General features: G+C 44.2%; 2 protein-coding genes across 2 annotated transcripts in view; both read left to right on the top strand.

Moving 5' to 3' along the window:
- Positions 1-1825, top strand: part of LOC108443912 (aminoacylase-1) — a 19814-nt gene extending 17989 nt beyond the window's left edge. Inside the window, exons 14-15 of the mRNA XM_017724811.2 lie at positions 462-522; positions 1642-1825. Coding sequence (XP_017580300.1) covers positions 462-522; positions 1642-1806 — 226 coding nt within the window. The 3' untranslated portion in view covers positions 1807-1825. The remainder of the gene's footprint in view (positions 1-461; positions 523-1641) is intronic.
- Positions 1826-20487: 18662 nt separating this feature from the next.
- cacna2d2b (calcium channel, voltage-dependent, alpha 2/delta subunit 2b) overlaps positions 20488-22526 on the top strand; it is a 95659-nt gene continuing 93620 nt past the window's right edge. The window contains exon 1 of the mRNA XM_017724807.2: positions 20488-20789. Coding sequence (XP_017580296.1) covers positions 20674-20789 — 116 coding nt within the window. The 5' untranslated portion in view covers positions 20488-20673. The remainder of the gene's footprint in view (positions 20790-22526) is intronic.

Consider the following 22526-nt stretch of genomic DNA (forward strand, 5'->3'; position numbering starts at 1 on the left):
CCATAAATGTAAATGTAATGTAAACGAACAACTCAATTAACTCAGAGAGAACCGGTAATTCCGATGGGGGGGGCGAGTTGGCAGATTTATTTATTTATTTATTTTTATTTTGGCTGATCTGTGCTGCAGTTTTAAGATGTAAATAATGTGAAAAGACGCTCTGGATAAGAATCAGTAAAACTTAAAACATTCATAATTAGTTACTTTCCTAATAATGTTTGTCTACAAAATTGGACAAATATGTAAAGACCCCAGGCTTTGAGATATTACTGCTGCTAGCTGTGTGCACTGTTGGGGTGTAGAAGCCGTGTTTCATGCCTTATCTAGTGCACTATATAGTCAATGTGGGGCCGTTTGAGATTCAGCCTGTAAGGATGTGCCACTCAACCAGAGCGACTCTCGCTCCTCTGCTGACCTCCCAGACATTCCGGCGCTGAAACGTTGCGATGTGTCTCTGACAGGAACATGACGCTGGAGAAGGAGATCTTTCCAGCTGCCACAGACAGTCGCTTCATCAGGGCGGTGAGTGGCTGCTGCTGTTTGCATTTGAACAGCACTTCATCTTCACTATCCGAGCGCATTTCATTAGCGTCGCGCTCGCGTCAGCCTGGAACATCAGTCTCCCTGTCTGTCTGCAGATTGGAGGAGACTGACTGAGACAAATGAGCAAAGCTAGAAATATTGTTCTATGTTTATGTTCCTGAGGGAAGCGGGAATATAACGTGTGTGTGTGTGTGTGTGTGTGTATGCGCACGCTTCAGTAGCTACTGCAGGCTTTATATTTGAATAGATGTCAGTTAGTGAATAAGATTAATTGTCCAATGAAACCTTCTGTGTACGAAGAAATTCGCAAGGCTAAAGTTTTAAAACTGACCAAGAAAAGGCAGAAATGGAGATGCGCCCTACAGCAACTAGATATATATATATATGTCGTTCATTCAAGCGTCCTTACTGACTCTCTTAGGTTTACTCAAAGGGGAAGTTTCTGAATAATTCGGTCCTTCAGATTATTTAAACAGAGAGATTCCGAGCGGTTTGGTGTGAAACGGTTCAGACGTCTTTACAGTGGTGGTGATGGGAACCAGGCGTCGTCATGACTACAACACAGATATAGACCCTTTATTTACCATCCAGAACCACCAGAGAACCTACACGAGTCTTCTGAGCTTATATGGAATGCTGATGATGGAAAACAGTGGAAAATCTGGAATAATGAGTTTTCTTTGTGGACTATTTTGCCGCACAGCGCCCTGCTTGTCTCCCTCCACCATGAATGGAGTTGAAGTTCTCTAAACTCTCATAAAACAGCGTCTCAGTCATCAGGCAGTGAATTCAGAACCAGTTCATGTAGGAACTTTCTGTAGGAGCTTTTAGAGGGACGTCTGGTTCCCATCACCACCACTGTGAACGGTTCTGACTCGGTAAGTTGATCTAGAACCGAGCGCTCCACACCGAACCGCTCTGAACCGACTCTGTTTACATATTTTATGTAATTATGTATTTACGTTAATTATGTAGATCATTTGAAAAAAGTGGAAAATTCTCATTGAATTGGTCAGTTGGTCATTGAGGATGACACAGAAGCTGCCCTCCAGTTTAATCCCTGTGTGTGTGTGTGTGTGTGTGTGTGTGTGTGTGTAGGTGGGTTTGCCTGCAATTGGATTTTCCCCGATGAACCGTACCCCCATCCTCCTCCACGACCACAACGAGTTCCTGAATGAGGAAGTGTTTCTGAGGGGCATCACAGTGTATGAGAGGCTGCTGCCCGTGCTGACCGCTGTACCAGCACAGAGCGGAGAGGAATAAACACACACATACACACATACACAAACTGACCACCTCCTTGTTTCTACCCTCACTGTCCACTTTATCAGCTCCACTGACCGTATAGCTGCACTCTGTAGTTCTACAGTTACAGACTGTAGTCCATCTGTTTCTCTGATACTCTGTTACCCTGTTCTTCAGTGGTCAGGACCCCCATGGACCCTCACAGAGCAGGTACTATTTGGGTGGTGGATCATTCTCAGCACTGCAGTAACACTGATGTGGTGGTGGTGTGCTGCGCTGGTCTGAGTGGATCAGACACAGCAGTGCTGCTGGAGTTTTTAAACACCTCAGTGTCGCTGCTGGACTGAGAATAGTCCACCAACCAAAAATATCCAGCCAGCGTCCTGTGGGCAGCGTCCTGTGGGCAGCGTCCTGTGACCACTGATGAAGGACTAGAGGATGACCAACACAAACTGTGCAGCAGCAGATGGGCTGTCATCTCTGACTTTACATCTACAAGGTGGACCGACAAGGTAGGAGTGTCTAATAGAGTGGACAGTGAGTGGACGCAGTGTGTGAAAACTCTAGCAGCACTGCTGTGACCAGTGGTGTGTTGGTGTATTGTTGTCAGGCGACAACCTCGGATCTTCGTTTCTGTTTGTCCACTTACAGGGTTGTGTTCTGGCAGCAGTACAGTACTGTGCAAAAGTTTTGGGGCCTGAGGAAAGTGTATTTATAGAGCTGTTTATCTGGACAGGAATATTAGAATAAATACAAACAGCAGTAAACTCATCCGTTTATCTTTTTTTTCTCATCCCTCGTTGCTAACATAGACTCCCATTGATCTTCGCCCAACCGTCACCAAAATGCAGGTAGTCATTCAGGGCAGGTCCCCAAGCTCTAACGATCATGCTGACCGGCACTGACCTGTACTAGCAACCACTTAGCAACCCCTAACAGCCACTCACTACACACCCCTCATGCCATAGCAACTGCCTTGAAACACCTTAGCATGGTAAGTGTGGCACTAGTATTATAATATTGGGGGAGGGGTTATGCAAAGTGTGGCTGTAGGTTTTTTTGTGGTAATGTGTTGGGGAGGGGTTATGCAAAGTGTGGCTGTAGGTTTTTTAGTGGTAATGTGTTGGGGAGGGGTTATGCAAAGTGTGGCTGTAGGTTTTTTTGTGGTAATGTGTTGGGGAGGGGTTATGCAAAGTGTGGCTGTAGGTTTTTTTGTGGTAATGTGTTGGGGAGGGGTTATGCAAATTGTGGCTCTAGTTTTTATAGCGTTGTAGTTTTAGGGGAGGGGTTATGCAAAGTGTGGCTCCAGTGCTTCAACAATCTAACTCCACAGTTCAGCACTGCACAGTTCATTTTTCTTTAGAAGTAAATCTCTGAATTTACTTAGACTTTAAATTAAATCAGCTGCTAATGAAATTTAGTAAATTGTTGCTGTTCAAAGAAAAACAAGTATCTCAAAAAATGGCACCTTTACAGGAGAGAACCAAAAAAACAACGTCGATGAAGATGAAGAAGACGTTTCAGATTTACCACGACCCTATCTGGACCGAGCGGTTAACGCTGATGAAGATGAAGATGAAGAAGACGTTTCAGATTTACCACGACCCTATCTGGACTGAGCGGTTAACGCCGATGAAGATGAAGATGAAGAAGACGTTTCAGATTTACCGCGACCCTATCTGGACCGAGCGGTTAACGCCGATGAAGATGAAGAAGACGTTACAGATTTACCGCGACCCTATCTGGACCGAGCGGTTAACGACGATGAAGATGAAGATGAAGAAGACGTTACAGATTTACCACGACCCTATCTGGACCGAGCGGTTAACGCTGATGAAGATGAAGATGAAGAAGACGTTTCAGATTTACCGCGACCCTATCTGGACCGAGCGGTTAACGCTGATGAAGATGAAGATGAAGAAGACGTTTCAGATTTACCACGACCCTATCTGGACCGAGCGGTTAACGCTGATGAAGATGAAGATGAAGAAGACGTTTCAGATTTACCGTGACCCTATCTGGACTGAGCGGTTAACGCCGATGAAGATGAAGATGAAGAAGACGTTTCAGATTTACCGCGACCTATCTGGACGAGCGGTTAACGACGATGAAGATGAAGATGAAGAAGACGTTACAGATTTACCACGACCCTATCTGGACCGTAGCGGTTAACGCTGATGAAGATGAAGATGAAGATGACGTTTCAGATTTACACAGACCCTATCTGGACCGAGCGGTTAACGCTGATGAAGATGAAGATGAAGAAGACGTTTCAGATTTACCACGACCCTATCTGGACCGAGCGGTTAACGCTGATGAAGATGAAGATGAAGAAGACGTTTCAGATTTACCACGACCCTATCTGGACTGAGCGGTTAACGCTGATGAAGATGAAGATGAAGAAGACGTTTCAGATTTACCACGACCCTATCTGGACCGAGCGGTTAACGCTGATGAAGATGAAGATGAAGAAGACGTTACAGATTTACCACGACCCTATCTGGACCGAGCGGTTAACGCTGATGAAGATGAAGATGAAGAAGACGTTACAGATTTACCACGACCCTATCTGGACCTGAGCGGTTAACGCCGATGAAGATGAAGATGAAGAAGACGTTTCAGATTTACCACGACCCTATCTGGACTGAGCGGTTAACGCTGATGAAGATGAAGATGAAGAAGACGTTTCAGATTTACCACGACCCTATCTGGACTGAGCGGTTAACGCTGATGAAGATGAAGATGAAGAAGACGTTTCAGATTTACCACGACCCTATCTGGACCGAGCGGTTTAACGCTGATGAAGATGAAGATGAAGAAGACGTTACAGATTACCACGACCCTATCTGGACTGAGCGGGTAACGCTGATGAAGATGAAGATGAAGAAGACGTTTCAGATTTACCACGACCCTATCTGGACTGAGCGGTTAACGCTGATGAAGATGAAGATGAAGAAGACGTTTCAGATTTACCGCGACCCTATCTGGACCGAGCGGTTAACGCTGATGAAGATGAAGATGAAGAAGACGTTTTCAGATTTACCGCGACCCTATCTGGACCGAGCGGTTACGCCGATGAAGATGAAGATGAAGAAGACGTTACAGATTTACCACGACCCTATCTGGACCGAGCGGTTAACGCTGATGAAGATGAAGATGAAGAAGACGTTTCAGATTTACCGCGACCCTATCTGGACCGAGCGGTTAACGCTGATGAAGATGAAGATGAAGAAGACGTTTCAGATTTACCGCGACCCTATCTGGACCGAGCGGTTAACGCTGATGAAGATGAAGATGAAGAAGACGTTTCAGATTTACCACGACCCTATCTGGACTGAGCGGTTAACGCCGATGAAGATGAAGATGAAGATGAAGAAGACGTTTCAGATTTACCACGACCCTATCTGGACTGAGCGGTTAACGCTGATGAAGATGAAGATGAAGAAGACGTTACAGATTTACCACGACCCTATCTGGACCGAGCGGTTAACGCCGATGAAGATGAAGATGAAGAAGACGTTACAGATTTACCACGACCCTATCTGGACCGAGCGGTTAACGCTGATGAAGATGAAGAAGACGTTTCAGATTTCCTTCCAAGCAATTTTGGACCATTTCTGTTGGTCCAGTCATCAAATAAAAGAAAAATGCAGATGTTTTTCTTTGGACAGCAGCAAAATATGTGATGTCTGGAACTTTGTTCTTCAGAAAGCTCATAAGACCTGTTTTGTTAAAAAGGGACTGTATGTAAATTTTTTACTGTTATTTGCATTTATTCTAATGACCGCTGGTGATTTTACAGACAATGCGCTCTTGTTCCCGAAACCTTTGCACAGTACTGTACGTACAGCCTTACGCAAAACTGACCACCCCCATCAGCAGCACCTGCGATTTGACACACACTCAGTCTTTCCTTCTCTCACACACCCTCTCTCTTTTATTTCTCTCCCTCGTTCTTTCTGGTTCTTTTCACCTCCGTTTTATTTCCAAGGTTTATTCACTGTAGCACAGACCCTCTTTGCTTTTCTGTATTTCTGTCTTTTTTCCCGTTATCTCTTTCTTTCTTTTGTTTTTTTCTCTCTGTTTTTCTTCTCTAAGCCTGTAGCACTCTTTCACGCCCCCCTCATCACCTCTGAACACTAGTGTTTTGCACTTTTGTGATGCTTCTGATCTGTACTTGAGCTTTTTTAGCACCAAAGAAGGGAGTGACCCCATCCAATAAGAGGCGCCAGCCACTCGTGTGCTTTTAACACAGTAACTCAGGGTTTGCTTTGTAAACCATAAGAGAACCTCCACCCGGCGCTGCTGCAGCCCAGCGCCGGCCCAGCTCACGCCATGTCTTTATGACTGCTTCGCGGCTGTCTGCAGATCATTGCATTTTAGAGAATGTAACCTGTCGTGTCTCCTGATTATTTAAAGGACACAAATGAAGAGTTTGATGTAATAAGCACTGTTCAGCTTTCAGAAAGCTGCCACTTCACCAGTCCACACAGTGAATATACACTCACAGCCACTTTATTAGGTAAAAGGCTGGACCCCCTTTTCCCTTCAGAACTGTCTTAATTCTTCATGGCAGACTTTCAACAAGGTGTTGGAAACGTTCCTCAGAGATTCTGGTTGGTTATTTGAGTTCCTGCTGCCTTTCTATCATCTGGAACCAGACTGCCCATTCTCCTCTGACCTCTCACATCAACAAGGCATTTTCGTCCACACAACTGACCGCTCACTGGATATTTCCTCTTTTTTGGACCGTTCTCTGTAAACCCTAGAGATGGTTGTGTGTGAAAATCCCAGCAGATCAGCAGTTTCTGAAATACTCAGACCAGCCCGTCTGGCACCAACAACCACGCCACGTTCAAAGCCCCTTAAATCCCCTTTCTTCCCCGTTCTGATGCTCGGTCTGCACTTCAGCAAGTTGTCTTGACCACCTCTACATGCCTAAATGCAGTGAGCTGCAGCCGTGTGATTGGCTGATTAGCTATTTGTGTTAACAAGCAACTGAACCTAATAAAGTGGCCGGTGAGTGTATAACACTAGGCTGCAAAAGTGACCTCATAGTTTTTGTGATGTCATAGCAAACAAAAGCATTTACATACTGTGCTGTCAGAGCAAAACCTCGTATCTCCAAAACAGTGACTTTACAGGAGAAGGAAAAAACCTGCTTCACTTTTAATGGAAGTCAATGGAACCAGAATTTTTTTACAGGTCAGTTTCTTTTGGTCCAATCATCATGAAACCTACACACAATATAAAGATCAACAGATACTTTCAAATTATGTCAAGAACTGAAAAATGGCAAAAATGGAGTTACGAGGTTTTGTTCCGACAACAGCGACATACACAGCTGTTCAGCCTCCAGCTGTTTAGCCCCGCCCACTCACCTCCGCCGTTGAATGTTTGTGAATAAGGCGGCTTTCTGAATCCAGATTATCGTTTCATTTTAGAGAATGTAACGTGTCGTGTCCCACGTGATTGTTTAAAGGACACATATAAGGGAAATCCAGATTTTTCAAAATAAGAGTTTTACGTAATTTGTAAACATTGTTATAATTTCAAAAAACGTACCACTTTCATACTCCATGCAGTCCATATTTGAAACTATGCTGCAAAAGCAACTTCATGGTATTTGTGATGTCATAATGACCCAAAGCATTTACATATACACAGCTGTTCCACCTACTGCAGTTTAGCCGCCGCCCACTCATTTTAGTGTGAATGTTTGTGAATAAGGCTGCTTTCTGAATCCAGATTATCGTTTAATTTTAGTTTCAACTTTTGTTTAAAGGACGCATATAAGGGAAATCCAGATTTTTCAAAATAAGAGTTTGATGTGGTATGCAAACATTACATTTTCACTTCAGAGAATGCGAACTGTCGTGACCCACGTGATCTTTTAAGGGTCACGTGTGAAGAAAAATCTAAATAAGAGTTTGATGTAATAAGTAAACATTGTTAAATGTTAAAAAACCATATCCCTTCACCAGTCCATACAGTGAATATATAACTCTAAGCTGCGAAAACAACCTCGTGGTGTTTGTGATGTCATAACAACCCAACACATTTACATATATACAGCTGTTCAGCCTACAGCTGTTTAGCCAGGCCCACTCACTTCAGTGTGAATGTTTTGAATGAAGACTGCTTTCTGAATGAGGCGCAATACAGGCCGGCCAATCAGAACAGAGTTCCTTTACATATATCACTCTTAAAGGCGCAGTAACAAATAAAATCAGTTTAATTGTGAGGGAAGTTTTAAGTGCACTTTAAGAACAGAAAAGGGAAAATTGTATTTGGCTTGCTTGTGTGCAGCATTATGAGGGTCTGTGGGGGTCTATACAGGGTCTTCACCTTCACTCATACTGTGAGTATGACCTGCCGCTGCGCGATAGATGCTCTGGGAAAATGACTCGGATGCACTCAAACAGGGAAGCGTTTTTGGGAAAAGTGGCGGGATGATGGTAGAAGTGTGCATAAACGTTAAGTGTGATTCTTATAATCAAGTTGTCGTAAAAGAGTCTGTTAAGTTTTTAATCTGCTTTTTTAAAACAGAAAACAGTTATATCAGAAACGATGCTGACCTGCATATGTTTACAATCACATCACCTGTAATCAGAGGAACATGACCACCTGCCGATGATGCACTGATGTTGATTTTTTAATGATATTTATATACCTGTTTTACTTAATTAAACGCTTTACGCTTCAACCTGTTGGTCTAAAAATGGATTTCTTGCGTTTTGCGCTTTCTTTGTGGAAGATGGAACTGAAACAGCAGTAGGTGACCACTAGGGGGCGAATGTGTCCTCAGATTAATGTCCACCATGAACTTGAATAGGCCTTAAAACCTTTATTCAAACATAGAATGAGCCCTTATTTACAGTGTAGACATGCAAACAAGAACCGCTAAAAACAAGAGTCTAATATGAGTAATAAAAAGCATAAAAACAACAGAAATAATGAAAAAGACACTAAAAAGGTAATATGAATTATTAAAGGGAAATTCTGCTTATTATTAGAAATTCTCAGCATAATTAACTGGTTCAGATAACGGAGTCGTTCGGAGCGGTTTGGTGTGAAACGCTCTGTTCTAGATAAACTCACAGAACTGTTCACAGTGGTGGTGATGGGAACCAGACGTCCACCTCTAAAAGCTCCTCACAGAACGTTCATTTTTTACTACATTAAAAGTGGTTCTGAATTCACTGCCTGATGATCTGAGATGAGATTTTGGCCTAACATGTAGATGGAGGGATACATGATATGCAGGGTGTTATGAGGCAAAATAGCCCCCAAAGTAATCTAATTATTTCAGATTTTCCAGTTTTCCCATCATCAACATTCCAAAGGTTCACATCTGTGAAGAAATGAGTGTCTGCAATCAACCACTTCACACCAAACCACTCGGAATGACTCCGTTTCCATCTCAAACACTCAGTTATGCAGACAAAAAATCAGTGGAGTTCCCCTTTAACAAAGCCACAAACAAAGCCAAAGTGAAACGATGGGTTCTTTGTGTTCTAATACTGTGATGAGCGGATAAACCGGTTCCAGATCAGCACTGAGAGTGATGTACACACAGTCCTGAGTTAGTTTGTAGATCTTAAGCTTCCAGTGTTACAGCATTAAAGTGATAGTTTGACCACAGTGTGCACAGACCTCTCCCTCTCACCCTGAATACCGTCCGCCGGTCAAGACGTGTTTGTTGTTGCGGCTTCTTTAGTTTTAGCACTGAAGCTACGAGGCTAACATAGCTAACAAGTAATGGAAGCGGATACCCCACCATTTAGCATGGCGCTAACTGCATGCTCCAATCATAACACATGGACCTCGAACCGCGTTGTTGTAGAACTCTCTACGCCAGTGTGTCCAGGCTGGACCTCACGGCCCCAGACGCTTCCCTCGTCCCTGTGCACTGGGAGTTCGTCTGGAACAGAGCTGAGGGGCGTCTGGGGGGCCCTGAGGAGCCGGCCTGGGAAACGCTGCTCTAACAGACCACTGTAGTCGGGGCTCTTATGCCCATGTAAGGAGCTCCGGGTCTAAAAGGAATTTCTCTGTGAGAAAAATGAGTTTTAGGAAACGGCCTCTTTCACATCCTGTGAGGATCAGAAAAGTTTCAAAGCTGAAACGTTTTGTCCTGAACGTTCTTCCCTCCGACATCACTCCATCCTCGGGATTATGGGGTCGTTACATTTCCCTCTCCCTCTCTCTCTCTCTCTCTGCGTCTCTCACTGTTCTCTCCTGACTCGGGTCTCTCTCTCTCTCTCTCACTGTTCACTCCCTCTCTCTGTCTCTCTCTCTCTCTCTCTCACTGTTCTCTCCTGACTCGGGTCTCTCTCTCTCTCTCTCTCTCTCTCTCTCTCTCTCTCTCTCACTGTTCACTCCCTCTCTCTGCCTCTCTCTCTCTCTCTCACTGTTCTCTCCTGACTCGGGTCTCTCTCTCTCTCTCTCTCTCTCTCACTGTTCTCTCCCTCTCTCTGCCTCTCTCTCTCTCACGGTTCTCTCCTGACTCGGGTCTCTCTCTCTCTCTCTCTCTCTCACTGTTCTCTCCCTCTCTCTTCCTCTCTCTCTCTCACGGTTCTGTCCTGACTCGGGTCTCTCTCTCTCTCTCTCTCTCTCACTGTTCTCTCCCTCTCTCTGCCTCTCTCTCTCTCTCTCTCTCACTGTTCTCTCCCTCTCTCTGCCTCTCTCTCTCACTGTTCTCTCCTGACTCGGGTCTCTCTCTCTCTCTCTCTCTCTCTCTCACTGTTCTCTCAGTCTCTCTCTGCCTCTCTCTCTCTCTCTCTCTCACTGTTCTCTCCCTCTCTCTGCCTCTCTCTCTCACTGTTCTCTCCTGACTCGGGTCTCTCTCTCTCTCTCACTGTTCACTCCCTCTCTCTGCCTCTCTCTCTCTCTCTCACTGTTCTCTCCTGACTCGGGTCTCTCTCTCTCTCTCTCTCTCTCTCTCTCTCTCTCTCTCTCTCTCACTGTTCTCTCCCTCTCTCTGCCTCTCTCTCTCTCACGGTTCTCTCCTGACTCGGGTCTCTCTCTCTCTCTCTCTCTCTCACTGTTCTCTCCCTCTCTCTGCCTCTCTCTCTCTCTCTCTCTCACTGTTCACTCCCTCTCTCTGCCTCTCTCTCTCTCTCTCACTGTTCTCTCCTGACTCGGGTCTCTCTCTCTCTCTCTCACTGTTCACTCCCTCTCTCTGCCTCTCTCTCTCTCTCTCACTGTTCTCTCCTGACTCGGGTCTCTCTCTCTCTCTCTCTCTCTCTCTCTCTCTCTCTCACTGTTCTCTCCCTCTCTCTGCCTCTCTCTCTCTCACTGTTCTCTCCTGACTCGGGTCTCTCTCTCTCTCTCACTGTTCTCTCCCTCTCTCTGCCTCTCTCTCTCACTGTTCTCTCCCTCTCTCTGCCTCTCTCTCTCACTGTTCTCTCCTGACTCGGGTCTCTCTCTCTCTCTCACTGTTCTCTCCCTCTCTCTGCCTCTCTCTCTCTCTCTCTCTCACTGTTCTCTCCCTCTCTCTGCCTCTCTCTCTCTCACTGTTCTCTCCTGACTCGGGTCTCTCTCTCTCTCTCTCTCTCTCTCTCTCTCTCTCTCTCACTGCTGGAGATGGGGCTGTAAGGTCAGGTTCATTACCACTGAGGAGCTCCTGCAGAGAGAGGGAGATTAAAACCTGCAGGAAAGGAGAGAGAGAGAGGGAGGGAGAGAGAAGAGGAGGAGCAGGATGTATGACCAGGTAAAAGAGAGAGAGAAAGGATGAGAGACAGGATGAGAGACAGCTCGTGTGATCTGAGTGGTGTTAATACAGAGAAGCGGTCATTAGACTTTTACTCTTTCCTTGATTTGTGAAAGAAATACTTGTGTGTTTAATCTTAACCTGCGCCTGCTGTCGTGAACAGCCAGGCAGCACAGACGCTCAGTTCCCTGTGTATTTAATCCAGCACAAAACTCACCCACTCAGAATTCCCATATGATAGAAGTCAGTGGGCCGCTGCTGAATGAATGAATGGCTTCTATTGTAATATCAGAGTATTATGATCGCGCTGTGTGGGCTTACAAGTGGTCTTAAGGTGTTGCACCACTGTGGTCTCTGTTTATTGCCTCGTTTTATTTCTCGTTTGCCTGAAATCGATGAATATAAACTTCACGTTCTGTTGGACGTAAACAGGTTGTGAAAGCTGAGAACAGTTCTGATCAGCAGTAATACTGTAATAAAGGCGTGGATGCAGCAGGTGGAGATAAGGCTCAGGAATGTCGAGCGCTCCTGTATAAGCCCCCCGGCGTCAGTGAGCAGGAAGCCCAGATACACACCGCACTGACAAAACTCAGCACCATCCGCAATTATTCCACACGGCAGAGTGAGCGGATTGGGCTGTGCGTGTTTTGCTGTCCTTCTGAGGACTACATGCTCTCACAGTGACAAGAAGTGGGGATTTTTCACTGGTTCTCACTTCAGCCTCTGCTGTTTTCACCACTAAGTAAACTTTTTAAAAACTGAAAAATTGCCTTTTGGACACTGAGCAAAAATTTAGGTTCAGGTTTCAATACTGAGGTCAACATTAGGTTTAGGTTTGTATACTGAGGTTAAGATTAGGTTAAGGTTTGTTTACTGAGGTTAAGATTAGGTTTAGGTTCGTATACTGAGGTCAAGATTAGGTTAAGGTTTGTTTACTGAGGTTAAGATTAGGTTTAGGTTCGTATACTGAGGTTAAGATTAGGTTAAGGTTTGTTTACTGAGGTTAAGATTAGGTTTAGGTTCGTATACTGAGGTTAAGATTAGGTTAAGGTTTCTTTACTGAGGTCAAGATTAGGTTAAGGTTTGTTTACTGAGGTTAAGATTAGGTTTAGGTTCGTATACTGAGGTTAAGATTAGGTTTAGGTTTGTTTACTGAGGTTAAGTTTAGGTTAAGGTTTGTTTACTGAGGTTAAGATTAGGTTTAGGTTTGTTTACTGAGGTTAAGATTAGGTTTAGGTTTGTTTACTGAGGTTAAGATTAGGTTTAGGTTCGTATACTGAGGTTAAGATTAGGTTAAGGTTTGTATACTGAGGTTAAGATTAGGTTTAGGTTTGTATACTGAGGTTAAGATTAGGTTAAGGTTTGTATACTGAGGTCAAGATTAGGTTAAGGTTTGTTTACTGAGGTTAAGATTAGGTTAAGGTTTGTTTACTGAGGTTAAGATTAGGTTTAGGTTCGTATACTGAGGTTAAGATTAGGTTAAGGTTTCTTTACTGAGGTTAAGATTAGGTTACGGTTTGTATACTGAGGTTAAGATTAGGTTTAGGTTCGTATACTGAGGTTAAGATTAGGTTAAGGTTTGTTTACTGAGGTTAAGATTAGGTTTAGGTTTGTTTACTGAGGTTAAGATTAGGTTTAGGTTCGAATACTGAGGTTAAGATTAGGTTACGGTTTGTTTACTGAGGTTAAGATTAGGTTAAGGTTTGTATACTGAGGTCAAGATTAGGTTTAGGTTTGTATACTGAGGTTAAGATTAGGTTAAGGTTTGTATACTGAGGTCAAGATTAGGTTTAGGTTTGTATACTGAGGTTAAGATTAGGTTTAGGTTCGTATACTGAGGTTAAGATTAGGTTAAGGTTTGTTTACTGAGGTTAAGATTAGGTTTAGGTTCGTATACTGAGGTTAAGATTAGGTTAAGGTTTGTTTACCTGAGGTTAAGATTAGGTTTAGGTTCGTATACTGAGGTTAAGATTAGGTTAAGGTTTGTTTACCTGAGGTTAAGATTAGGTTTAGGTTCGTATACTGAGGTTAAGATTAGGTTAAGGTTTGTTTACCTGAGGTTAAGATTTGGTTAAGGTTCGTATACTGAGGTTAAGATTAGGTTAAGGTTTGTATACTGAGGTTAAGATTAGGTTTAGGTTTGTATACTGAGGTTAAGATTAGGTTTAGGTTTGTTTACTGAGGTTAAGATTAGGTTTAGGTTCGTATACTGAGGTTAAGATTAGGTTAAGGTTTGTATACTGAGGTTAAGATTAGGTTTAGGTTTGTATACTGAGGTTAAGATTAGGTTAAGGTTTGTATACTGAGGTCAAGATTAGGTTAAGGTTTGTTTACTGAGGTTAAGATTAGGTTAAGGTTTGTTTACTGAGGTTAAGATTAGGTTTAGGTTCGTATACTGAGGTTAAGATTAGGTTAAGGTTTCTTTACTGAGGTTAAGATTAGGTTACGGTTTGTATACTGAGGTTAAGATTAGGTTTAGGTTCGTATACTGAGTTTAAGATTAGGTTAAGGTTTGTTTACTGAGGTTAAGATTAGGTTTAGGTTTGTTTACTGAGGTTAAGATTAGGTTTAGGTTCGAATACTGAGGTTAAGATTAGGTTACGGTTTGTTTACTGAGGTTAAGATTAGGTTAAGGTTTGTATACTGAGGTCAAGATTAGGTTTAGGTTTGTATACTGAGGTTAAGATTAGGTTAAGGTTTGTATACTGAGGTCAAGATTAGGTTTAGGTTCGTATACTGAGGTTAAGATTAGGTTAAGGTTTGTTTACTGAGGTTAAGATTAGGTTTAGGTTCGTATACTGAGGTTAAGATTAGGTTAAGGTTTGTTTACCTGAGGTTAAGATTAGGTTTAGGTTCGTATACTGAGGTTAAGATTAGGTTAAGGTTTGTTTACCTGAGGTTAAGATTAGGTTTAGGTTCGTATACTGAGGTTAAGATTAGGTTAAGGTTTGTTTACCTGAGGTTAAGATTTGGTTAAGGTTCGTATACTGAGGTTAAGATTAGGTTTAGGTTCGTATACTGAGGTTAAGATTAGGTTAAGGTTTGTTTACCTGAGGTTAAGATTTGGTTAAGGTTCGTATACTGAGGTTAAGATTAGGTTAAGGTTTGTATACTGAGGTTAAGGTTAAGGTTAGGTTACGGTGTAGTATTATTTGGTTACAGTAATACAAAAATCAGTAGAAAACTATGGAAGTCCTTACAAGGAATGTAAGAGATTTTGTCTGTGTGTGTGTGTGTGTGTGTCCCTCCTGCCGTGCACAGCATGGCCAGTGTGTGTCAGTAATTAGGCTGTACAGTTCAGGCTGTGACAGCTGGATTATAGCCTGCTGAACTGAGAGAGAGAGAGAGAGAGAGAGAGACGGTGGTGTGAGGAAGAGCGAGAACATGTGTGTTAACTGCAACTTTATTCATCTTGAAAGGATCATATCAGAAAAAACAATTCTCTTTTGAAAATAAAAGACTTTGATATTGCAAATAAACTTTCGAAAGCTTTAAACGCACCGTTCACTCACCAGTCCGTATGGAAATGAAGCTCATGTTTTGTCATATTTTGCACTTTTTTAGTGCATGTTTTCAATGGGAGACAGGTCTGGACTGCAGGCAGGTCAGTCCAGCACCTGCACTCTGATTGTGCAGCCATGCTGTTGTAACATGCGCAGAATGCTTCTTGGTGTTGTCATTTTGAAATAAGCATCGACGTCTCTGAAAAAGACGGCGTCTAGAAGGCAGCATATGTTGCTCCCAAATGTGTTCGGCTTTAATGTTGCCTTCACAGACGTGCAGGTTATCCATGCCTTGAGCACGCTGGCTTTTCAACTTTACACTGGAAACAGCTCGAGGCCAGAGAAGTTGGCCCGTTAGAGCATTTCCCCACTCATTTTTTGGCAAAACTCTGAGTCTCGTTCCATCCTTATTCATAAAGGACTAGGCCTTTCCTGGACACTTGTTTTATACTCGAACATTTTCACACTCGAGTTCTGTTTTCCAGACCCAGCACTGCTTGCTCTCTGACATTGGTATGTTTGGTCAAGCGTGAAAGTGGGTTTCGAGCCCGGGAACGGTCCAGAGAACCGATCTCTGGTCTTCCTCAAACCGGTGGTCTGGGTTTCGCTTCCAGCAAGCTCTGATCCGGCCTACTATGAGCGTGAAAGCTATCCGCTCCCAGCACGTGTGGGGTTGCATGATTGGTTCATTTTGTCCTACATGGTGAAACACCATGTATCCAAAAAGCTCTGAGAAAGAAAATAACAATAAACCGCAAACAGACAAAGCTGTGCGAAGAAAGCTGACAAATGGAATTGCGTAATCGATCCAGGCTTTGGATGGAATTCTTGTTTGTGAAAGCAAACCAGCGATGATGAGCTCCTCCTCCCAAATGAGCCAAGAATCGGTCCAGGGTGCTTAGTACTGTGAGAAAATGCCCCAAGATGTTTTGTGAACACTTCCCAACATTCCTATAACGTAAAGGAAGCTTGAGCAATTGAGCACTTGTAACGGAAAACAGTACACGTGACAAAAAAAATCAAATAAGCATGGTAGGGCATTGTTCGTTTGATTACCTGTATTTAAAGTAAAGAGGTCATTAAAACACAGAGTTTGGCTTTAATTTGGGTTTAATTCTACAAAATAACATGGAAAACAAAATAACTGATGATCCACTAAAAGGGTGGAGCGGTTAAGGAGGGGTGGGCTCAATTTGCATAATAGAGTTAGCACAATAAAAATCATTACATGCTTTCCTCAAACCTGTAGCTGTATATACGTTAGCCTCATAGCTCCAGTGTAAAACATCCACACAGTTGCTTTAAATGGGCCTCTTTAAGTGGGAAATGGTGCAGTGAAGGGGTCCCTCTGGTGCTGCTCTACACACTGCAGCTGGCACTGACAACAGGTGCAAAGCAGAGAGTTGGGGGGGAAACACAGCGTATCCTGCTGTAACCCACCTGATTCAACTCATACAGGACTCGATGAGCTGATGAGTGACTGATGAGGTGTTGGAGCAGGAAACTACAGAACCAGGCAGCACTGAGACCCCTCAGGTCTCTCTGTACAGTAAATCAGGGTCTAATTCGGACCCCACAGGACTGTAGCACTGCATAGTTTAGTGCTTTGCTTTCTTTGCTTGGTGTAAGTGTAGTTTCCGCTGTGGACGTGTCCCAAACCCCCACTTTTCAAAATCCAGCATTTCTCACGTCTCACACATTCACAGATTATGTAGGAAGATCTGTAAATAAATAATGCAGACATCATAATCAGCATAGAATTATAGAATTTTAAATAGATCCATCAAGTAGGATCAGGATCGGTGGATAACACCCATTTCCCTGGTTAAACCATGTCCACATCTATGGTCACTTGGCATCCATTTCCATGGCTACACCTCATCCATTTCCATGGCTACACCTCATCCATTTCCATGGTTACACTGCATACATTTCCATCACTATACCTCATCCATTTCCCTGGTTACACCTCATCCATTTCCATAGTTACATCTCATCAGTTTCCCTGGTTACACTGCATCCATTTCCATGGCTACACCTCATCCATTTCCATGGTTACACCTCATCCATTTCCCTGGTTACACCTCATCCATTTCAGTGGTTACACCTCAACCATTTCCCTGGTTACACCTCAACCATTTCCCTGGTTACACCTCATCCATTTCCATGGTTACACCTCATCCATTTCCATGGTTACACTGCATAAATTTCCATGGTTACACCTCAACCATTTCCCTGGTTACACCTCAACCATTTCCCTGGCTACACCTCATCCATTTCCCTGGTTACACCTCATCCATTTCCATGGTTACACTGCATAAATTTCCATGGTTACACCTCATCCATTTCCCTGGTTACACCTCAACCATTTCCCTGGTTACACCTCATCCATTTCCCTGGTTACACCTCAACCATTTCCCTCATCGATTTGCATGGTTACACCTTATCCATTTCCATGGTTACACCTCATCCATTTCCCTGGTTAGACCTCAACCATTTCTCTGGTTACACCTCAAGCATTTCCCTCATCGATTAGCATGGTTACACCTTATCCATTTCCATGGTTACACCTTATCCATTTCCATGGTTACACCTCATCCATTTCCCTGGTTACACCTCAACCATTTCTCTGGTTACACCTCAAGCATTTCCCTGGTTACACCTCAAGCATTTCCCTCATCGATTAGCATGGTTACACCACATCCATTTCCATGGTTACACCTTATCCATTCCCATGGTTAAACCACATCTACATATATAGTCACTTTCAATCCATTTCAGTGGTTACACTACACTAATTCCCATGGCAACACTACACCACTTTCATGGCTAAGCTACTCTCACTTCTATCTTCCGCCACACTTGCTTTTACGATTTCTTTTTCGAGGCCGCACTGCATTCAGTTCATGAAGGCTTTGCTAATTAGCTGATGAGCTGAATCAGGTGCTTAAGGACACAGTGAGCTGATGTCTGCAGTGTTTTGGCCTGCAAGGATTGGAGCCTGACACATGTGCGCTGTACCTATTTCCATGGTTACGCTACACCTCCTACTTTTAAAGGTCTCAGATCATAGAAAAACTCATGTCCACACTTTCAGCAGGTTAGCTGAGCCCAGATTCAGATCCAAGATCTGAGGAGTTTCAGCCCAGACTGTTCCTTGAATGAAGCACCAAACAGGTCAGTCACTACGTAGTTCACTTACATATATCTGTCTTTAAGGTAACAAGCAGCCACAAACAGCCTGTTTAGTTCTAAGGGATGACTACAGGTTGGAAAGTAGTCATGGAAACATAACTGGCAGCTGTGTTTGGTATGTGGGCTGGAGGTTAGGGAACTGGCCCTGTGACCAGAAGGTCATTGGTTCGATTGCCAGTGCTGACATGACTGAGGTGTCCTTGAGCAAGACACCTAACCCCCCAACTGCTCCCCGGGTGCCGTGGATAGGGTATGTGGTGTTTCACTTCATTGATGGGTTAAATGAGGAGATGAAATTTCCCTGTTTGTGGGGAAAAGTGTCACTTAAATTAATCTACACAAAAATCTAAATAGATTTTAGATAAAACAATAAAATATAACAGAATGAGGGACCTGGGCTCTTTAAAAACGGCTGATGAAGGTTCTCCTTGTTCTTCATCTAGAAACTACTGGTAATGCATGGCATCTTAAACCATAGTGCGTTTTAAATGTTTTTATTTACTTGAATTAAATATGCACATCAGTAGCACGTTGATAAAATATTTTGCATAAACACCATTATTGACAAAAGTGGACATTTGGGGGCAGTTGTGGGCTGGAGGTTAGGGAACTGGCCCTGTGACCGGAAGGTCGCTGGTTCGATCCCCAGCACCAACAGTACATGATTGAGGTGTCCCCAACTGCCCCCCGGGCGCTGTGGATAGGGCTGCCCACTGCTTCGGGCAAGTGTGCTCACTGCCCCCTAGTGTATGTGGAGTTTCACTGCAGGGATGGGTTAAATGCGGAGGTGAAATTTGTGGGACTAATAAGTATCACTTAACATCTAAATCTGGACATGGTGTAAATATTTAAATATCAGTGTAGGTCAATATTACGAAAGCATTATCATCTACAAAGTCCCACTGGAATGTTTATAAATTATAGCCAGTCTAACACTGAATATCTGCTAATATGCACCTCGTGGCTTGTACTGTTTGCAATGCTGGAGTTCTAAAGAAATGATTCATATTCATCAAATCATATTTATCAGTTTATTCTGGGCAGTGTTCTGTAAAAGCCACGAACCTGATCCCACATCTGCGCTTTTACTCTCAGAAGTTTTGATTAATATGTTTGTGAAGGTTTGTGGGCGGCTCCGCAGTCTCCTACAGCAAGTCTGAATCGGTCCCGAATCGGTTCGTTTGCACAGATTCTTTTCAGTAAACTGATTGAATCGATACAGCCCAACTAAAGCGAACTTTCTGAAGTATCTACACAATGTTTAGATCCGTGATCTAAATCTAAAGCATTTCATTTGGATACTGATCTTTTAATAATTTAACTTAACATAAATATAAATGTAGTTACTGTGATGTTAATATTCACCCATAGAATCTGAATCATTACATACAGTTATACACGATCAGGCATAACGTCATGTCCACCTCATTGTTTCTACACTCACTGTCCACTTTATCAGCTCCACTTACTGTATAGCTGCACTCTGTAGTTCTACAGTTACAGACTGTAGTCCATCTGTTTCTCTGATACTCTGTTACCCTGTTCTTCAGTGGTCAGGACCCCCATGGACCCTCACAGAGCAGGTACTATTTGGGTGGTGGGTCATTCTCAGCACTGCAGTAACGCTGACGTGGTGGTGGTGTGTTAGTTTGTGTTGCGCTGGTCTGAGTGGATCAGACACAGCAGTGCTGCTGGAGTTTTTAAACACCTCAGTGTCGCTGCTGGACTGAGAATAGTCCACCAACCAAAAATATCCAGCCAGCGTCCTGTGGGCAGCATCCTGTGGGCAGCGTCCTGTGACCACTGATGAAGGACTAGAGGATGACCAACACAAACTGTGCAGCAGCAGATGGGCTGTCGTCTCTGACTTTACATCTACAAGGTGGACCGACAAGGTAGGAGTGTCTAATAGAGTGGACAGTGAGTGGACACAGTGTTTAAAAACTCCAGCAGCACTGCTGTGTCTGATCCACTCAGACCAGCACAACACACACTAACACACCACCACCACCACGTCAGTGTTACTGCAGTGCTGAGAATGACCCACCACCCAAATAGTACCTGCTCTGTGGGGGTCCTGACCGTTGAAAGGGGGCTAACGAAGTCCGCAAAGAACCCGATGGACTACAGTCTGTAACTGTAGAACTACAAAGTGAAACTACACGGTCAGCGGAGGAGCTGATCAAATGGACCAGGGGGTGGTTTTGACTTGACTCGTGAATCAGTGACTCATTGAATCGAACGTTCGATTCATTAGAAACGGGAGGTCCGAAAGAGTCGGCTCGCCAAGTTGAATCGATTCTCTCCATCACTAGTCTCCTCACACACGCAGCATCACCACCACAAAGCCCCCCTCCACGGGCATCTACAGCTACCCGAGATTATCTCTCCGCTCTCGGCGCCCCGGTTTTCTGGATATCCCTCTTTCTTCTGAGCCGTTTTTGTGGACCTCGTTTTGGCCGGTTTTAATGGAACATGGCGATACTGACTCGCTCCTGCAGCGTCGTCTGCCTGGTTTCCCTCCAGATTGTGCTGATCTTCATCGTGCCGTGGACCGGAGTGGAGAGCCTCACCTTTCCGCAGCATTACACGTAAGTATTGGCACCCTCCAACGGGAGACCGTCAGCTAACGGTGTTTTGGTTTGAATGCGGGCCGAGCGCCAACTTCCAGCGCGCGACGTTTTTTGAATGAGGGATGACCGTTAGAGCGTTTTAAAACATTTTTAGCCTGTTAGCATGTCGCCTCAGGCTGTTTTTGTTCGTTTGGTCTGTTTTCCACGCTACCAGTTGCTTTGGTAAGCCGCTGGTCACTTTCCGGTACTAAACGGAGAAAGTCGGCCGGTTTTCGCAGCCGTTACGCAGTCCAGTCGTCGTTTTGTCCCCTTTTTTCCTCCGTGTGGGGAGTCGCTTAGCAAACAGCCGTTTTATTTGACAGCTCTCTGGCTGCGCGATTTTTTTCCTCTTTCCCACCCGTTTTCATACAAGCCCCGTCTCCCGCGATGCGATTGGCCGGTAGTTTCCCGCCCCCGCGGTTCTGCACCGCGTAAGCCCCGCCCTCCGCGCTGTAGGATTGCGAGTATGAACATCTAGCCAATTATAACGCTGGAGGCGGGACAGAACTAACCAATCCCGGCACAGCACACGGGGTTTGACGGAATGCGGGTGGGAAGAAAAGCCCCGCTGCAGAAGCGTTAGTAGGTTAAACGCTCACAGCCTGCATTCCTCTGACTGAGCTCCCTTAATGGAGGCAGCCGGTTTGGACGCTTTGCCTCAGATCCGTCCGTATCGCTCCCTGGATCAGTCCTAACTTTATACAAAAAAGTTTTCTCAGCTTTACGCAATAAATCTGATGCCGAACAGCACGTCTGACCCGCCCGGGGTCTGTACTACTTTCCCGGCAGAGGTGGGCGATACGACGGAAAATCGCGATACTCGAAGACGTTTTCACCACGAACCGCGAGATACGATAATTATTCATTCATTTTTTTGTGGCATCACTTCAAACAGACGAAGTAGTGCCACATTTTAAAAATCAAATTCCACACACTTGCAGAAAAAAAACGTTTTTTCTCAAGGGTTCCTTAGTAAAAAAAGGTTCTAGAACCACAAACACTCGAAAAAAAAACCCTTGGCATGATTAAAGGTTTCTTTGCATCACAAAAGGGTTCTCCTGATTATTGGAGAATGTGCTATAGATAGTTCTCTATAGCACCAAAAAGGGTTCTGCTGTTACAATGTCAAGCTTGCTATAATAGAAGAACTCTTTTTGTTGCTATAGAGGACGCTTTTCAAAAAGGTTCTGCATAGAACCATATACAGCACATTCTCTGTCAGTCTGAAGAATGCTTACTGAACAAGGGACCATTCATGCATGCAAAGGGTTCTTTGAGTGTTCATGGTTCTGTGATTCTGGTGTGTTAGTGTGTGTTGTGCTGGTCTGAGTGGATCAGACACAGCAGTGCTGCTGGAGTTTTTAACGCTGTGTCCACTCACTGTCCACTCTATTAGACACTCCTACCTTGTCGGTCACCTTGTAGATGTAAAGTCAGAGACGACAGCTCATCTGCTGCTGCAGTTTGTGTTGGTCATCCTCTGGTCCTTAATCAGTGCCCACAGGACGCTGCCCACAGGACGCTGCCCACAGGACGCTGTGGGCTGGATGTTTTTGGTTGGTGGACTATTCTCAGTCCAGCCGCGACACTGAGGTGCTTAAAAACTCCAGCAGCACTGCTGTGTCTGATCCACTCACTCTGTGAGGGTCCATGGGGGTCCTGACCACTGAAGAACAGGGTATCAGAGTATCAGAGAAACAGATGGACTACAGTCTG

Source organism: Pygocentrus nattereri, chromosome 21 (genome assembly GCF_015220715.1).
Source record: "Pygocentrus nattereri isolate fPygNat1 chromosome 21, fPygNat1.pri, whole genome shotgun sequence".
Taxonomy (NCBI): domain Eukaryota; kingdom Metazoa; phylum Chordata; class Actinopteri; order Characiformes; family Serrasalmidae; genus Pygocentrus; species Pygocentrus nattereri.